This window comes from Chlorocebus sabaeus, chromosome 6 (genome assembly GCF_047675955.1).
Source record: "Chlorocebus sabaeus isolate Y175 chromosome 6, mChlSab1.0.hap1, whole genome shotgun sequence".
Taxonomy (NCBI): Eukaryota; Metazoa; Chordata; class Mammalia; order Primates; family Cercopithecidae; genus Chlorocebus; species Chlorocebus sabaeus.
The window spans coordinates 1,783,230-1,801,571 of record NC_132909.1 but is presented as its reverse complement, the minus strand read 5'-3'; the positions used below and the strand labels follow the sequence as shown (position 1 = coordinate 1,801,571).

The following is an 18,342-nucleotide window of genomic DNA, read 5'->3' as shown; positions in this document are numbered from 1 at the left end:
AGGAATACACATTTGGGCACCACAAGTTTTCATTACCTGCCACTCTGGGTAGTTCATGAGAGACAGCAGCCTGCAAGGATGAGGACTCGGGCTCTGGAGACAGCCCATGGGGTTCAAAGCGTGGCTGTCCCACGCATTAGCTGTGTGCTTTGGTCCAGGAACCTACCCTCTCTGTGCCTTGGTTTCTTTTTCTTTTTCTTTTTATTTCTTTATCTCCACCTTCCAGCCTCCCTCCAGTGCCCCCTATTGACAGAGCTTAACGGAGAGTAGCTACTAAGGTAGAAACAGCACCGGATCGCTGAGTCAAAGCCCGCAGACCTCTGTGCAGAGTGTGGAAGGTGGGCTTTGGGGATGAAAGACAATCATTTAATCACTTTTAAACAGGCATACTATATTATAATGTTAGTGCCTGCCTCGTAGGTCTGTTTTAAGTTAATAATGGATGAATCAATATGTGCCAAGCACAGTATCTGTTTCTCAAGGCTGCTGTAAATAAGTACCACAGACTGTGCAGCTTAAACAGAGGACATTTATTCTGTCACAGTTCTGGAGGCTGGAAGTCCGTGATCAAAGTATCTGCAGTACCACACTCCCTCTGAAGGCTCAAGGGAAGGCTCTGTTCCAGGCCTCTCTCCCATCTGCTGGCAAGTTCCCTGGCTTGTGGCAGCATAACTCCATTCTTCACACAGCCTTGTCCTTGTGTGCATGTCTGTCTCTGTCCACATTTTTCCTTTCTGAAATGCAAATTAAAACCACAGTGAGACACCACCTTACCCCAGCCAGGATGACCATTATTAAAAAGTCAAAAACCAATAGATTGGCATGGATGTGGTGAAAAGGGAATGCTTATACACTGCTGCTGGGAATGTAAATTAGTACAACTTCTTTGGAAAACAGTATGGAGGTTTCTCAAAGAACTAAAAGTAGATCTACCATTTGATCCAGCAATCTCACTACTTGGTGTCAACCCAAAGGAAAATAAGTAATTATATCAAAAAGACACCTGCACATGTATGTTTATTGCAGCACAATTCACAATTGCAAAGATATGCAGTCAACCTGAGTGCCCATCAACCAATGAATACGTGCCCATCAACCAATAAAGAAAATGTGATACACACACACACACATATAGAGATCACATTTATACACATACACACATACATACATACACATACCATGGAATACTACTCAGCCTTAAAAAAGAATGAAATAATGTCTTTTCCAGCAACTTAGATGGAACTAGAGGCCATTATCCTAAGTTAAGTAACTCAGGAATGGAAAACCAAATGCTGTGTGTTCTCACTTATGAGTGGGAGCTAAGCTATGGATATACAGAGGCATACTGAGTGGTATAATAGACTTTGGAAACTCAGAAGGGGGCAAGGTGGCAGGGGGGTGAGGGATGAAAAACTACATATTGGGAATAATGTACACTATTCAGGTGATGGGTGCACTAAAATCCCAGACTTTACCACTGTACATTTCATCCCTGTAACCAAAAATTACCTGTACCCCTAAAACTATTGAGATTTTAAAAATTAAAAAACAAATTTCCCCTTTCGATAAGGACACCAGTCCTGTTGGATTAGGGCCCCCACCCCCACTCCAGGATGACCTCATTTTAACTAATTACATCTGCAGCAGCCCTGTTTCCAAATAAGGTCATGTTCTTGAGGCCTTGAAGGTTGGGACATCAACATATGAATTGGGGGGGCTCAACTCAGCCCACACCAACCACTTAGAGTAGTACCTGGCACATAGCAGCTGCTGCATAATGTCTGGTGTTGCCTACCTCATCATCACCATCCACCCTGCTCCGCCAGGTTCTTCCAGTCCACAGGCTTGTGACATTTACCACAAAGCGCTGCTCCTTCCGCGTGGACTTCTCTCCACTCCCCAGCAGTCTCATCTGCCTTTTTACCTTTGGGTCTTGATCCAAACTCTCTTCCCTACCCAGAATCTCCCCCTAAAGACCCAACCACCAGTTCTCTTCACAGACTACTCAGTCTTCCTGGGCACCCCCTATAGCTGACATTACTCAGGCACCTGGAGACCTCTGTTCATACCTTCATGATTGATTGCATTTACCAAGTTACGTGTCTTTGCCTGTCTGTGCCATGAGGAATTAGTTCGTGAACTTTTTGTGTCTGTATCCCAGACCTGGGCTTGCTGCCTGGCGCTTAGTAGGGGCTCAGAAAAGTTAGCTGTGCCCCTGGATTCCATCTGGGGCTCTGCCTCTGCTGTGCTCCTAATGCACTTGTTGATTCACTGGGTTAGACTCACTTTGCCTTCAGTTCCTTTGCATCTGGTTCTCAGATCTGTGACCTTCTGTTCCAGAATGTCTCTCATGGGATTTATTTCTCTGTCAGAGTGCCAACCCAATATAACTAGACACAGAGAAAACTGTGAGTGATCCCTTTAGAACCCTGCATCTTATTGAAATCACTTCAGCTACATCCCATCTGCCTCCCCTAAATCCTCTTGGCTTTTCTGGCCATTCCACCAGGCCTCTGTAAGGAGGGCCCTGCGATGAGCGGATGTGGGTTTCCTCTTACAGGAGTCAGTGACGTTCAGGGATGTGACTGTGGACTTCACCCAGGAGGAGTGGCAGCAGCTGGAGCCTGCCCAGAAGGACCTGTACAGGGATGTCATGCTGGAGAACTACAGGAACCTGGTCTCACTGGGTAAGGGGCAGCTTCGTTGAGTTACTCATCATTGGCCCATAACTTCAGGACCACAAATAAATTAAAAAAAAAAAAGACCAACAGATCTGACTACATGAAAAGTTTTAAAATTTGCTCTACTTGAAGCTAAAAATAAAGTTGATAGATGATGGTATGGGAAATAATATTTCTCACATGTTTTACATTCAAAGGGTCATAATTATGTTAGCAGCTCCTGGGAATAAGAAAAAGACTAAGCGAATGATAGAATGGACCAAACTTATAAGTTGGTGATTCATAGATACAGAAATACACAAAGTTACACTTTATAAAAGTTTTTTAAACCTTACTACTGGAGACACACAAATTGAGATACCAGCAGTTTTTGCCCATGAGGTACACAAAGATCAAAAAAGAATAATAGCCTATATTATGAGGCTATAGAGAAAAGGACTCCCATTGTAGGGGTATAAAGTTGCAACAGCTCTTTGGGAGGATAGCTTGGCCTTATCAATCAAATATTGAAGGATTCCGTTTTTAGAGATCTGTCCTTTAGAAATTCTCACGTAAATATGCAAAGTTTTCCATGGGAAGAAAAATCAAGGAAAATGACCTAAATGCCCAGCTGCCTAAGACTGACTGAACGTATCAAGGCCTATCAATGTGATGGAAACCGGGCATCTCTTCAAAGCTGAGGACTGTTTGTAGGCACTGCCATGAAAAGATGTCCCACAACATACTGTGAGGTGAAAACACTCACTTTTGGAATCAGAGTGTGGTCCTATTTCTTTAACAGCTTTTCTGGAAGTATTATTGACCTATAATTAACTGCACATATATAAAGTGAAGAGTTTGATGCATTTTGACGTAGTGCATACCCACGAAACCATCAACGTGATCAAGATAAAGGACACATATCCATCATCCCCAAGAGTTTCCTCATCCTCCTTTATTACCCCTCTCTCCCCCTCCTCAACCCCCATCTCAGGAATCCGCTGGTCTGCCTTATGTCGCTGTGGTTGAGTTTGCATGCTCTCCAGTTTTATATACATAGAATCATACAGTATGTACTCTTTTTTTTTTTTTTTTTTGGTCTGGCTTTTTTTTTATTTGACTTGGCATTATTTTGAGATTCACCCATGTCACTGCATGTTTCATAGTTCATTTATTTTTATCTCTGTGTATTATTCCACTGTATGGGTATGCCACAATTTATTTAGCCATTTGCCTGGTCAACATTTGGGTCATTTCCAGTTCTGGGCTATTAGAAATAAAGCTGCTGTGAACATTTGTGAACAGTTCTTTGTGTAGACATTTGCTTTTCCTTCTGTTGAGTGGAAAGTCTGGATCATGTGCTACATGTATATTTAACTTGTTTAAGAAACTGCCAACCTGTTTTCCAAAGTGACTGTTCCCACCAGCAGTGCACAAGCTTCATTCCAATTGCTTTATATTTTAAATTTAGCCTCCCTTGTAGGTATGTGGTCTCATCACTGTGCTTTTCATCTGATATTGACACTTGTAGGTGTGTGGTCTCATCACTCTGCTTTTCATTTGATACTGACACTTGTAAGTGTGTGGTCTCATCACTGCGCTTTTCATTTGATACTGACACTTGTAGGTGTGTGGTCTCATCACTGTGCTTTTCATTTGATACGGATAATCTTTTCATGAGCTTATTTGATGTTTGTATATTCTCTTTGGTAAAGTATCCGTTCAAGTGTTTTGCCTGTTTTTTCCCCCCCATTGGGTTCTTTATTATTGAATTTTGAAAGTTCATTATGTATTCTTGATACAAGTTTTATCAGATATATGCTGTGCAAATATTTCCTCCCATTCTGTGGATTGTGTTTTCACTTTCTTGATGGCATTATTTCTGACTCTAAAGTTTTTAATTTTGATGTAGTCTGATGTATCTATTTTTTGTTGTTCTTGTTGCCTATATTTTTGACGTTATATCTAAACAGTCTAACCCAAAGTCATGAAGATTTATTCCTGTGTTTTATTCTAAGGTTTTAGTGGTTTACCTCTTCACTGAGGTCTTTGATTCATTTTGAATTAATTTTTGTGAATGATGTAAGAAAGGGACTCAGCATCATTCCTTTGCATGTGAATATCCAGGTGCCCCAGCGCTATTTGTTGAAGAGCAGAAGTTTTTAATACAATGAAGTCCAGTTTATCAATTTTTTGGTTTTGGTGTCATTTGTAAGAAATCTTGGCCTATCCCAAGACTTCAGAGGTTTTCTTCTGTAAGTTATATAGTTTTAGGTTTTACATTTTGTTCTTTGATCTATTTAAATTTCTTAATATGATATAAAGTATTAATCCAAGTTTATTGGGGTATGTGGGGAGGGGGGACAAATGTATGTCCAGTTGTCCAACACCATTTGTTAAAAAGACCCCTTTCTCCAATGAATTGCCTTTGCACTTTTGTCAGAAATCACTTGTCCATACAAGTGTGGGTCCAATTCTGAATCCTGTTCTGTCCATCTGTTTGTCTGCCTTTGCATCAGTACCAAGCAGTGTCATCCTTTCAGATCTTGCTTTTATGACTCATGCCCAGTCTAGAATGACATTCTCCTAAAGACCATTCTGGGTGTTCTGCCCAAAACCCCACGAATGACAAGGTTTTACAGTCTGACTGGTAGGAAAAGGCACTCTTCTCAGCCCTGTGTCAGCTCTGGGCACTGTTTTCAAATCCTTTCAGATGGTTTTTTTCCTGTGTTGGGTAGTTTCCTGACTTGCATGTTTTGACCAACAGTCTGCTGAATACTGGAGGGAGTTCCTTGCAGGTCTTCAGAACACTCTCTGTGCAGCTCATTCCTCTCTAGTCTGTCCTGGGAACTCTATCTGCCTTGGTCTCTCAGCTCCATCTCCTCAACTTGGGGAGTTGGCCAGACTGTACCTCAATTTACCTTTCCTTTGTCAGAGCCTGGAAACTTCCCAGGCAGTAAGCTGGGGCAGTCGTAGGACCCACCTTGTTTGATTTTCTTCTCTCAGGGATTGTTGCCCTTCCTTGCCTGATATTCAGTGTCTTCACATCCATTGTTTTATATATTTTGTTTTAGGCTCAAGGGAATCTCATCCTTTATACTCCATCTTGGATGAAAACCCCATTTGGGGGAAAAATGTGTGTGTGCATGTACAGGTGTGTTGTGTGTATTTTTTTAAAAGTATGTGTTGGAGGGGAGTCTAAAATATAAACCAAACTGTTAACTCTGGTGAGTAAGATTACAGGAGACTTCTGTTTTCTTTTCTTTTCTTTTCTTTTTCTGAGACAGAGTCTTGCTGTGTCGCCCAAGCTGGAGTGCAGTGGCATGATCAGAGCTCACTGCGACCTCCGCCTCCCAGGTTCAAGCAATTCTCCTGCGTCAGCCTTCTAAGTAGCTGGGATTACAGGTGCCTCAGCCTCTCAAGTAGCTGGGATTACAGGTGCCCGCCACCACACCCAGCTAATTCTTGTATTTTTAGTAGAGATAGGGTTTCACCATGTTGGCCAGGCTGGTCTCGAACTCCTGACCAAGTGATCTGCCTGATTCAGCCTCCCAAGGTGCTGAGATTACAGAGACTTCCATTTTCTCCGTTCCATTTTGGCGTTTGATGTTTTAAAAACAAGTGTAAATTACTTTGTAACCAGAAACAAGTATAGAAAGACAGAAAACTGAAAAACTATGAAGGACAAGATATTTAGCAATGTGAAAAAACAATGCACCTACACTTGTATCAAAAGGAATGAATGGCATTTTGCACATTAACGGCTTTTGGCGACAGTGCCCTGTGCAGAAGCTTGGGATGTCTCCCATGACAGTGGCCTTGCCATCAGACTTTCTGTTCTTTTGCTGACCTGATTAGAGAAAAGGTGTGATCGGGTAGTTTTAATCTGGGTGGGGTGGACTTGTGTTTTCACAGCTGTCATGGTTAGCGCTGAGTGTTTGCTGTTTGCAGATGATCTCTACTGCAGGGTTTTAACTAGTGAAAGGGAAGTGGCTTCCTTCCCCCTGTCCCTCTGCTGGTATTCTTCCCCCAGCTCTCCTGATTTCTCGAGGTCATGTTCACTCCAGGAGACTTCCGGCTGTATTCACAACCAAGACTCCTGGTCCTCTCCAATCACTGCCAGCTCATATTCCAGAGCATCTCAGACTCCACGGGCCCCAAACCAAATTCACCATCACCCCTGGAGACAGTCTTCTTTCCGCCGAGTCTACATCCCACACTACCATCTGTGCCAACATCTGGGCATTGTGCCACACCCTGACTAGGGTCTCTAAACCACAATCGTTCACCTGCATTAAGTATTTCTCAGCTCTTTTCGTCTGAGATGGGAAAAGTGATGCATGGTAATATAGCCACTCCTCAGGAGCCACAGCTCAGGGGCCACACTGCTAGGGCTTGAATTCTGCTGTGCCTCAGGTGTATTGTGTGCCCTTGAGTACATCTCTGACTCCATTCTTGGAATCTCCGTTTCCCCGTCAGCAAAATGGGGATGGTCATAACTGTCTACTACTGTATGTAACTCAAGTATGATTGTGAGGGTCTCCAGAGATCCATGCAAATTGCTTAGCACTGTGCCAGGCGTGTTGCCAGTGCTCCATACTCACTTATCTGGTGCCTACCATGTGCAGGCTGTGTGAGGAGCTGGGGGGTGAGCAAGGCCCTTGCCTCTAGTGGAGCTGACTCCTGCTGGGGGCTGACAATAAACAGATCAAGGGACAGGCAGAGAAGAATTGCCACAGGTCACTGAGGGTTCATAAAGAAGTGGGCAGGAGGACCTTCCTTCCTTCCATAGGGTGGATTGGGAAGGCTCCCGTGGGATTGTGGGGAAACAGGCCTGAAGGATAAGGACGTCCACGGCAGGTCCACAGGACAGTGGGTACAGAGGCCCGGAGGCAGGAAGAACACACGGACAAGAGGGAGAGCATGGTGATGAGAAGTTGGGAGGGAGGGTGGGCAGGGGACGACTCAAGCAGGCCTGCTGGGTGCTGAGAGCCCTGAGGCTGCTGAAGGTGCTGGCATTCTCAGTACAGTAGGGAGGCCACAGGAGGGCTTGATCTGACTCCTCAGAAGACCGTACTCCCGGAGGAGTGGAGGACGCATCACAGGGGTGAGAATGGGGTGGGGAGGACAGAGAGGAGCTGCTGTTGCATTTCTGGCAAGGGCCCACGGTGGCCAGCCAGCTCTTTTGTCAGTGGGGACCGAGAGATTTGGTCTGATTCAGGCTGTTTGTGCACAGCGACGCTTGCCAAGGGTCAGTACGGTGGGAGGGAAAGGGCAAGTCAGGGTGTCTGCTAAGTCTCTCTCAAACAATTTTTTAAATTTTATAATTAAAACTATGAAAAATATATAGAGAACATAAAATGTACCATTTTAACCACTTTTAGGAGTACAGTTCAGTGGCCTTAAGGACATTGATGTTGTTGTGCAGCCATCACCGCCATCCCTCCCCAGAACTCTTTTCATCTCCCGCAAATGAAACCCTATCCCCTAATCACCAACTCCCACCCACTCCTCAGCCCCCGGCATCCTCTGTTCTGCCGTCTGTCTCTGGGAATCCGACCTCCAGGTACCGCAGATGAGTGGAATCACATAGCATTCATCCTTCCATGTCTCATTTATTTTACTGAGTCTCTTTGATGGGCTTTGCTTTTTTAAAAAAATGTTTTTCGTGGGGAAAGTCTGAAATCCCAAGTTTTGTATCAGATGTATTAGACTTGGGCTATCCAGTTGAGATGCTGGGCTTTTTTGAACAGTTTGGACATAGCCCAGAAAGCAGGTCTGGACTGGAGGTGCATGTTTGCGCAGCATCAGCCTGTGGATAACATTTAGATCCAGACTCACTTCGTGTGGCTTGGCAGGTCTGGTGTGATTCAGGAGAGGGGTCTCAAACTCAGGTGGCCTCAGGAACTACCAGGTGGATCATTTATATAGGGTAGGGGGACAGCTGCTGCCCCACGCAACGTCTTATCGCTCATACGAATGAGGCTCCATGTGGCTGTGTGTTCATGTTTTTTATGAGCTGGCAGCTACATGGACAGCAACTTTTAAATGTTGGGAATGAGTCCCCTGATGCAGAGTCTAGACTCCCGAGAGCCACCTAGGCTAGAAATCGAGGTTTAGAAATGAACAGGATACACATGGAAGGTGATTGAAGCTGTGGGTACGGAGGTAGTTAGCCAGGGCAGGGTGGATTAGCAGAGAAGAGGGTCTGAACCCAAGCTCCACGGAATGCCTGCCACCCAAGAACCAGGCAGCAGAGAGGGGTGTGACGGAGCAACAGAAGCAATTGTGAGACCCCAGGTCATATGGTTATTATGGGCTCAAGTGAGCAGTCCTGTGTGTATGAACACTCTTAGTGCTGAGGCTGACAAGAGGGCTGGGGTGTGGGAGGTCTGGGGCCAGCCAGGGCAGGTGCATGATGAGCTAGCAGGAGCCAGAGCCCCAGCCAGGGGAGGGGATCTCGCAGCCAGCAACCCCGGGGGCAGTTACACCAGAGAAGTGGCCAAGGGGCAGGAGAAATGCCCGATTTTTCTCTCATTTCACTTCCAGTTTCCTGCCTTCGGCCAAACACACAGGAAACCAGTGGGTAAAGTCAGCATCCTGAGTACAGGGTAGGTCAGAGAAGGGTGGAGAATAGAAAGTGGATCGAAGGAGTAGAGAATAACCAACACATGCCATATAAATGCTAGCTATTTATTATTTCTTTATTCTTTTTTTTTTCAAAATTAATTTATTTTTTAAGAGGGTCTCACCCTGTCACCCATGCTAGAGTGCAGTGACGTGATCATAGCTCACTGCAACCTCGAATTCCTGGGCTCAAGTGATCCTCCCACCTCAGCCTCACAAGTAGCTGGGACAACAGGCATGTGCCACCATGCCCGGCTAATTAAAAAAAAAAAAAAATTTAGTAGAGGCGGGGGGCCGCGGGGAGGTGAGGGAGTCTCACTTTGTTGTCCAGGCTGGTCTCAAGCAATCCTTGCCTCGGCCTCCCAAAGTGTTGGGGTTACAGGCATGAGCCACTGTGCCTGGCCATCTTATTATTTCTGATACAAACTGTTGCTTGAGGAGCATGACTGGTTGTGCGTCTGTGGGATGAGGTGAGGAGGCCCTGCAAGTCAGTAGCCAGCTGCAATCATTCCTACTCAGGTTTGCAGAGCCCGCCCTTGGCTCCCTGCTAGCCCAGCTCACTGCTGCAGTTTCTCTCCAGGTGTGCCCTTTCCGAGCTCCTGGTGCCCCTGTCATCCCTCTTCTGAAGGGACATTTGGTCTCCCTGCTCACCTCCTGTGTTGACTCTGCCTCATAAACCACATTGACCTCAGTTCCGTGCCTCCCACTTCCCTCCCTCTCTGATCCAACGTTCTTCTTTGCTAACCCGCTCTGTGCCTCGGGCCTCACTGGGGTCGGTTTCATTTGCTCCTTCCCGCTGTGGAGATTCCTCACTCCCAGCATCTTTAACTACATATATTTGCATCTTCTGTTTTTGTTTTTGTTTTGTTTTGTTTTCAGACTGGGAGACTAGACCTGAAATGAAAGAGTTGGATCCAAAGAAGGACATTTCGGAAGACAAACCCTCTGTTGTTGGGGTGGCCACAGGGGGACCGACGAGGAACAGTGCCTGGGGTCCCGGCTCAGAAGGAGTGTGGGAACCAGGCAGCTGGCCAGAGAGGCGGCGGGGAGATGCGGGTGCCCAGTGCGAGCCACTGGGAATTCCCCAGGGGAACAAACTCTTGGGGAGCTCAGTACCCGGATGTCATGAACTGAAGGCATTTGCCAACCAAAGCTGTGTCCTGGTTCCACCACGGCTGGACGACCCCACAGAAAACGGCGCCTGTCCACCCATAAGGCGTGACAAGAACTTCTCCAGTATTTCGGACCTCAGTAAGCCCCCCACGCCCTGCGTGGAGAAGAAAACCTATGACTGCAGCGAGTGTGGCAAGACCTTTAGCCGAAGCTCGTCCCTGATAAAACACCAAAGGATCCACACGGGAGAAAAGCCGTTTGAGTGCGACACCTGTGGGAAGCACTTCATCGAGCGCTCGTCCCTCACCATCCACCAGCGGGTGCACACGGGCGAGAAGCCCTATGCCTGCGGGGACTGCGGCAAGGCCTTCAGCCAGCGCATGAACCTCACTGTGCACCAGCGCACGCACACGGGCGAGAAGCCGTATGTGTGCGACGTGTGTGGGAAGGCCTTCCGGAAGACCTCCTCTCTCACCCAGCACGAGCGGATCCACACGGGGGAGAAGCCCTACGCGTGCGGGGACTGCGGCAAGGCCTTCAGCCAGAACATGCACCTCATCGTGCACCAGCGCACGCACACCGGGGAGAAGCCGTACGTGTGCCCCGAGTGCGGGCGAGCCTTCAGCCAGAACATGCACCTGACCGAGCACCAGCGCACGCACACCGGGGAGAAGCCGTACGCCTGCAAGGAGTGCGGCAAGGCCTTCAACAAGAGCTCCTCGCTCACCCTGCACCAGAGGAACCACACGGGCGAGAAGCCCTACGTGTGCGGCGAGTGCGGCAAGGCCTTCAGCCAGAGCTCCTACCTCATCCAGCACCAGCGCTTCCACATCGGGGTGAAGCCGTTCGAGTGCAGCGAGTGCGGCAAGGCCTTCAGCAAGAACTCCTCGCTCACGCAGCACCAGCGCATCCACACCGGGGAGAAGCCCTACGAGTGCTACATCTGCAAGAAGCACTTCACGGGGCGCTCGTCCCTCATCGTGCACCAGATCGTGCACACCGGGGAGAAGCCCTACGTGTGCGGCGAGTGCGGCAAGGCCTTCAGCCAGAGCGCCTACCTCATCGAGCACCAGCGGATCCACACCGGCGAGAAGCCGTACAGGTGCGGCCAGTGCGGGAAGTCCTTCATCAAGAACTCCTCCCTCACCGTGCACCAGCGGATCCACACGGGCGAGAAGCCCTACCGATGCGGCGAGTGCGGAAAAACCTTCAGCCGGAACACGAACCTGACGCGCCACCTGCGGATTCACACCTGAGCGCCGCCGTGCAGGGCTCTCCCTGGCGGTGCTCAGGGCGGACGTCAGAGGGATGCGCGCTTTGTCAGCAGTGCTGTGAGAAGTTCTCCCCTGGGGTGGGGACTCGGGGTCAGGGGACCTCAGGAATGTGGGATTGTGGAGGGGCTGGCTGATCACACATGCCCCCTCCTTACTGAGCCTCAGAAAGCAAGCCCCTCGGTGTCAGACGTATCTGGGGACATTTCAGGGTTCACTGTAACTGAGCCATGGCCACTGGTAACAGACATCAGGGTTCCAGACTAGCTCTCTGAGTAACTGTCCTACGAGCTTGGACAGGTCACGCCTGCCTCCACATCTCTGTTTCTTCAATGGGAAAGTGGAGCTGGTGGAGGGGAGGGAGGAGGTATCTCCCCCTTTGTCAGATACACCCTGGAGTCCAGATGCAGCTTGTCACCATCTGCATTGTCTCGGTGGGTTAGGAGCGTGAGGGCTTTCCTATCCCTCCACCCACCATTTCCCTGCAGTGCGCGCTGGAAGCCACCAAGCTAGGAAGTAGGCAGGAGTTTGCCAATTGTTTGTGAGGGGGAAAAAAATTTTTTTTTCAGAGTTAGCAAATAACAGTAACTACTGCTTTGAATGCCAAAGTTTCTTAGAGTGTTCTGTTACGTTTTTTAAAAATAAAACTTCTAATTAAGGGAGACTATGTCATTTTAAACAGTCTTCTGTTTTGGCCAGTTGTCTGGTCAAAATCGGCTTCAGTGATTGTGGGAGGGGCAAGAGGGAAAAGAAACAGCAGCAGGTTTGATATTCAGGATAAAATATGCATGGATTCAATAAGTATATATATCTAAGCAGAGACTATTTTTATAGTGATTTTTGCAGCTAAATGTGAAGGCAACTGTCTTAAGTCCCTTCCTGCTACTTTAACAAAAGACCTTAGACTGGGTAATTTAGAAACAATAGAAATTTGTCACTCATGGTTCTGGATGCTGGGAAGTCCAAGATCAAGGCTCTGGCAGATTTGGTGTCTGATGGGATATGTTCTTCATAGGTAGTGCTTTGATGTGTGTCTTCACGTGGTTGAAAACAGCAGACTTCCTCAGTCCCCTTATAAGGGTGCTAATCCCAGTAACAAGGGCCCTGACCTCATGACCTCCCAAAGGTCCTCCCTCTTCATAGTGTTACACTGGGGATCATGTTTCCGACATGTGAATATGGGGAGGCACCAACAGACCATATCAGTAACTTCAGGTGAGTTTCCTAAGGCCAATTGAAGCTCTGTTTACACATGAGTGTTCTCCAAAGTGTACTTTCTCTGGGGCCTTTTAGGCCATCCTTTTTATTTTACAATTTGATACTACTGGTTGCTAATGTCCTGGCATTTCCAGTTGTTCCACACTCCTTGACACTGGTGTACACGAAGAAATAATACAGAAAAAAAATTATATCAGCAAGCACATTCTGCAAGTGAGAAAAACGGCCACTCCGGCATGTATAATAAACAAGGTGGATCATTTTTCTTTCTTTCTTTCTTTCTTTCTTTCTTTCTTTTTTTTTTTTTTTTTGAGATGGAGTCTCACTCTGTTGCCCAGGCTGGAGTGCAATGGTATGATCACAGCTCCCTGCAAGCTCTGCCTCCTGGGTTCATGCCATTCTCCTGCCTCAGCCTCCTGAGTATCTGGGACTACGGGTGCCCGCCACCACACCCAGCTAATTTTGTGTATTTTTAGTAGAGATGGGGTTTCACCGAGTTAGCCAGGATGGTCTTGATCTCCTGACCTCGTGATCCACCTGCCTCGGCCTCCCAAAGTGCTGGGATTACAGGTTTGAGCCACTGTGCCCGGCCAAGGTGAACCATTTTTCAAATTCTGGCCGTCAAGTGGGCCTCAGGGTGGGTTTGATCCAGGCTGTCCTCATTGGAGCCATAGCTCTGGTTCTCTGTGATTCTCTGGCTCTCCCTTCATGAGTTAGCATCATCCTCAGGCTGGCTTCCCACGTGGGATTGTGGTGGTTTCCAGCAGCAAGTCTTGATCAGACATTGTTTTAGTTGCATCTGTTGTGGGAATAAATGAGAATATGTATGCACTGCAGAGAATGGGGTGTTATGATGGTCAACAATTATTAGCTAATATGTACACAAGATCTCACTACCTTTTAGTGGCAAAATGGAAGGGGAAACCTTCTAAGGCCCTTTGGAGAGATGAAATGGCTCATTTAACCCTCACAAGATCCTTGAGGTAGGGATTCATGTGCATATCGTACAGATAAGGAATCTGAGGTTCAGTGAGGCAAGGTGAACTTCCTGAGGGCACACAGCATGGAAGTGGAGGGGCCAGGGTGTGAGCTGGGGTTCCACCTGGATTCTGAGGTCCGTGCTCCTTGCCTACACTGGACTACTTCTAGAGATGGACATACTGAATTTCCCAGGACTTGACTCCTGGCCTTGGTTTCCTAGACTCCCCAGTATGTGAAGCAGAGATGGGATCGAGGCCGCACCACCACCATCCCCCCTTTCCCATCCAGAGAACCGGCCGGGCCTCCTCGGAGGTCCCTCCTATTTCTTTTCCCTGCAACCCAAGCTGATGTGGAGGGCATTGAGACTCCTCTCGGGGGGATATTGTGGTACCAAGTGGGTTTCACATCCCTGGTCTCCTGCCTCCCGGGCAAGTTCCCCACTCAGGGCTCCACGTTTCCCCAAGAGGAACCCCCAGGGGGCTGGAATAGCGGCCACATTGATGGAGTCACTTGTCCACCTCTGAGGGGGTGCTCTCATCACCCCCACTCTACAGATGAGGAAACAGGCTCGCAGAGGTTCAGCCAGATGCCCAAGGTCACACAGCTCCTGGATTAAAACCTAGTCTGACTGCAGAAGCTGGACTGCAGTCCACAGCACCATTCCACCCCCCAGTTCCTCAGTTGGGTACTTACTGAAGCCAAATTATTTTTACCCTCCTGAAAATGTGGATTCGGTGGGAATCAAGCAGGTCAGGAACCTACTTTTTAACAAGTCTCCTATCCCATACATCTGTCCAAGGCACTATTTAGGGTTATGTGCTGGCCTTTGGGTTCACCCTCACGGGGCCCTGTGTCTCTGCGTCCCCGGGCCTGACCCAAGCCTGGCCTTGAGGTAGAGGTTGTGGGTGCTGGGTGGGGTCTGAATGACCCCTTTACTCACTCAGAGTAAATGCCAGACTCCTCACAAACCCCTGTGTGATGCAGCCTCTCCCACCTCCCGTCCTGCTCCCTCCTCACTCTGCTCCAGCCACCCTGTGCTTTCGTCCAGTCCCAGCGCTGACCCAGCCAACTCCCACCGAAGGGGCCTCTCCCATCCTGGCCCAGCACCCACAGTGAGCTTCCTCAGGTCTGTGATGCTCAGTTTCACGTGTTGGGCTGGCTGGGCTCCAGTGCCCAGCAGTCCCATCACACAGTGAGTCCTGGTGGTGCTGAGAAGACACTTCATAGACGTGGATGCCGCCCATGTCAGCTGACTTTAAGTAAACGATTATTATCTGTAATGTGGGTGGGCCTCATCTAATCAGTTGAAGGTGTCAAGAGCAAAACCAGTTTCTTGGAGAGGAAGAAACTCTGCCTCAGGATTACAGTGCCAACTCTGGCCTGAGTTTCTAGCCTACCAGCCTGCCTTATGGATTTGGGACTTGCCAGCTCCCACAGTAGCATGAGCCAGTTATTTAAATTAAATCTGTATATAAAAGTATACATATGCCATATGTATAATAAGAAATATGAGGTATATAAAAGGATATGTATAAGATATACAGGTAGGGCATGGTGGCCCACACCTGTAATCCCAGCACTTTGGGAGGCCAAGGTGGGATGATTATTTGAGACCAGGAGTTTGAGGCCAGCCTGGGCAACATAGCAAGACCTCATCTCTACAAAAACATTAGAAAAATTAACCAGGTGTGGTGGCGTGTGCCTATAGTCCCAGCTACTCAGGAGACGGAGGTGGGAGGATTGCCTGAGTCCAGGAATTAGAGGTCACAGTGAGGTGTGATCGTGCCATTGGACTCCAGCCTGAGTGACCAGGGAAAACTCTCTCTCTCTCTCTCTCTCTCAAAAAAAAAAAAAAAAAAAAAAAAAAAAAAGAGTTCAGGCAAGGTGGCTCACGCCTGTAATCCCAGCACTTTGGGAGGCCAAGACAGGCCTGAGATCAGGAGTTTGAGACCAGCCTGGCCAACATGGTGAAACCCTGTCTCTACTAAAAATACAAAATTAGCCGGGCATGGTGGCATGTGTCTGTAATCTTAGCTACTTGGGAAACTGAGGCAGGAGAATCACTTGAACCCGGGAGATGGAGGTGAGCCAAGATCATGCCACTGCACTCCAACCTAGCCGACAGAGTGAGACTGTCTAAAAAAAAAAAGCTATATAGGATATATAATGATATAATAAATATATATGTAATAGCATATATATGATATATCTATATGGGATATATATGATCTAAATAAGGCAGTCTATATGATAGGACATATGTAAATATATTAAGTTGTATCACTAATGCGTCTCTGCAGAACCCTAACTGATAGGAGGCCCTCCCTCTGACCATTCTTCCCCTACTTCGTATTCCCCGTCGCACACACTGCAGCCTGTATCGATACCTGTTTTCTTTCTTTGCCATCCGTCTCCACACGGCATTCAGGTAGAGATCTGGATGTTACTGGTACTGCCCACTGTTGTTTTCCCCGCACTTGGCACAGCACAGACACATAGTGGGTGCTCAGTAAATGTGTGTCGGATGAAAGAGTTAATGGTAGGTGCTCAATAAATGCTTCCTGGCTGAATCATGAATAAGCAAGTGAGTTTTCTGAGGCAGCAGCCCATTCCACTCTGGGCCTAATGTAGTCCCTGGAGACCTGGATCTGACTTGGATTCCTCAGCCTTTTGTCCACAGCCCCTGTCTGATTGAAAATGTGGGTTTTATTCTTATTCCGGGGAGGTGAGGCCCATAGGTCAGGAGATACCAGGGAGTGAAAAGAGAGTTGCTACAGTGCCTGGGAGGAGAGGGCGGTGCCAGGCCACACAGGGAAGCCCAGGGCAGATCAGGAGGCAGAGAGGCTGGGGGAAGACGGGGGCAGGAGCTTCTCTGTGGCTTCCACAGCAAGGAGCGGGATTGGCTTTTCTGAGTAATTTAGCGGTTCTGGGGCACAGGGGCTGCCCTGGCTGTCTGGTTCTCAGCCCTGGGTGATGAGGACAGGTGCACAGAGCCCCTGAGTGTGGGAGCCCAGTGGGGGAGGTGCTGGGTGTGGGCTCTGGCTTGGGTGATTTGCTTGTGAAAGGTACGCTGTCAGCGGGGTTGTTTGCTGTCTCTAGGAATCACCCAGATCTGGGAGGGACAGTCCCTCCAAGGTCGGCAAACCTCCAAAATATCAGAGCATCTGAAAATAAAAGGCATGGTTCATACACCTTTGCCCCAGCCCGAGATAATCCCCTGCATTCGGCCTTAGCCTGAGTAGCTGGAGAAGGCTCCTGACCCAGGCCTTGACTAAGGGGCAGCCTCAAGACTCAGGCTGCAGAGGGAAGGCCCTTCTGCTCCTCCCCGCTTGGAATCCCAATCAGAACCCGGGAACCCAGTGCGCCTGCCCCAGAGCATGACGAAGGGGCCTCCTGGTGGACACCCCTGGCAGCTGCGGATTCCTGGCCTGAGAATGGTCCAACTGAGAGGCTGGGCCTCAGCTCACAGCCTCAGATATAGGGGAGAGAAGGAAGCTCTTCCTTCAGAATCCTAGTGTGGTGGCAGTTTCCAAATTACATGAGATGAGCTAGGGATCCTCTCCAAGATCACAGACTTTTCTATGACCCCTGACAGGCCAGGTGTAGGGCCATGAACATGAGTTATTTGAGTCAAGCAGGTGCACTATCCAACACACACCTTACGGCCCTAATAATATTCTATTATAAATACTATTATTTATTAATAGAAAGTTTATATTGTAATAGAGTCTTAAATATTTATATATAAGAGCTACATACATTAACAGGGTTTACATTATTAATATAGGGTAATACTCTTCTCTCTTTCGATTGAGGAAACAGGCTCAGAACAGCAATAATTTATTCGAGATCATGGAGCTGAAAAGCCAGACTTTTATGTGCAATGTTTCTGATTTCTAAATGGCAACAAATTTACATATTTATTAAGAAACTCTGTTTTGGGGTCAGGTGTGGTGATGTGTGCCTGTCCTCCCAGCCACTCTGTAGGCCAAGGTGGGAGGATTACTTGAGACCAGAAGTGGGAGGCTGCAGTGTGCCATGATTGTACCACTGCACTCCAGTCAGGGTAGGAGAGTGAGAGGCTGTCTCAAAACAAACAAACAAAAAAGATACGCGATTTGGGCCTGGACTAGACAGGCCACACAAAATACCCCTGGGGAAGAAGGAGATTTGACTCCTGGCTTGCAGCCTGTGTAGGACCACCAAGTGATCAGGTGGGGTCTGGGGTCAGGGAATCCGGGGCCCAGCTGCTAGTTCCACCACTTATGAGCTGGTGCTCGCTGAGCTCACTTGGTACCTGGGGATGGTCCTAGCATCTTATGCACAGGGGTGAGGCTCCGGGTGAGGTTGCAGACCTCGTGCTGGTTGGCATGGATTGGATGCATCAACAAGCCCCAGAGACCAGGAGACATCCCATGCTGGAAAGTATTCCTCATGCATCAGTCTGATTCTGCTGCTGTCCCTCAGCAGGA

General features: G+C 48.1%; 2 protein-coding genes across 5 annotated transcripts in view; both read left to right on the top strand.

Annotated features, from left to right (window-relative positions):
- ZNF71 (zinc finger protein 71) overlaps positions 1–16,440 on the top strand; it is a 31,825-nt gene extending 15,385 nt beyond the window's left edge. The window contains exons 3-4 of one of the 2 annotated variants that reach the window (XM_073015864.1): positions 2,561–2,687; positions 10,167–11,759. In XM_073015864.1, coding sequence (XP_072871965.1) covers positions 2,561–2,687; positions 10,167–11,656 — 1,617 coding nt within the window. In that variant the 3' untranslated portion in view covers positions 11,657–11,759. Of the gene's footprint in view, positions 1–2,560; positions 2,688–10,166 lie in introns of both variants that reach the window. The other variant, XM_073015865.1, reaches the window with a different exon arrangement.
- Positions 1–18,342, top strand: part of SMIM17 (small integral membrane protein 17) — a 68,297-nt gene that overhangs the window by 15,393 nt on the left and 34,562 nt on the right. The window contains exon 1 of one of the 3 annotated variants that reach the window (XM_073015868.1): positions 2,601–2,687. The exons of the other annotated variants lie outside the window; for them this stretch is intronic. The gene's annotated coding sequence lies outside the window, so the exon portion shown is untranslated. Of the gene's footprint in view, positions 1–2,600; positions 2,688–18,342 lie in introns of those variants that run through there. 3 annotated transcript variants of the gene reach the window in all.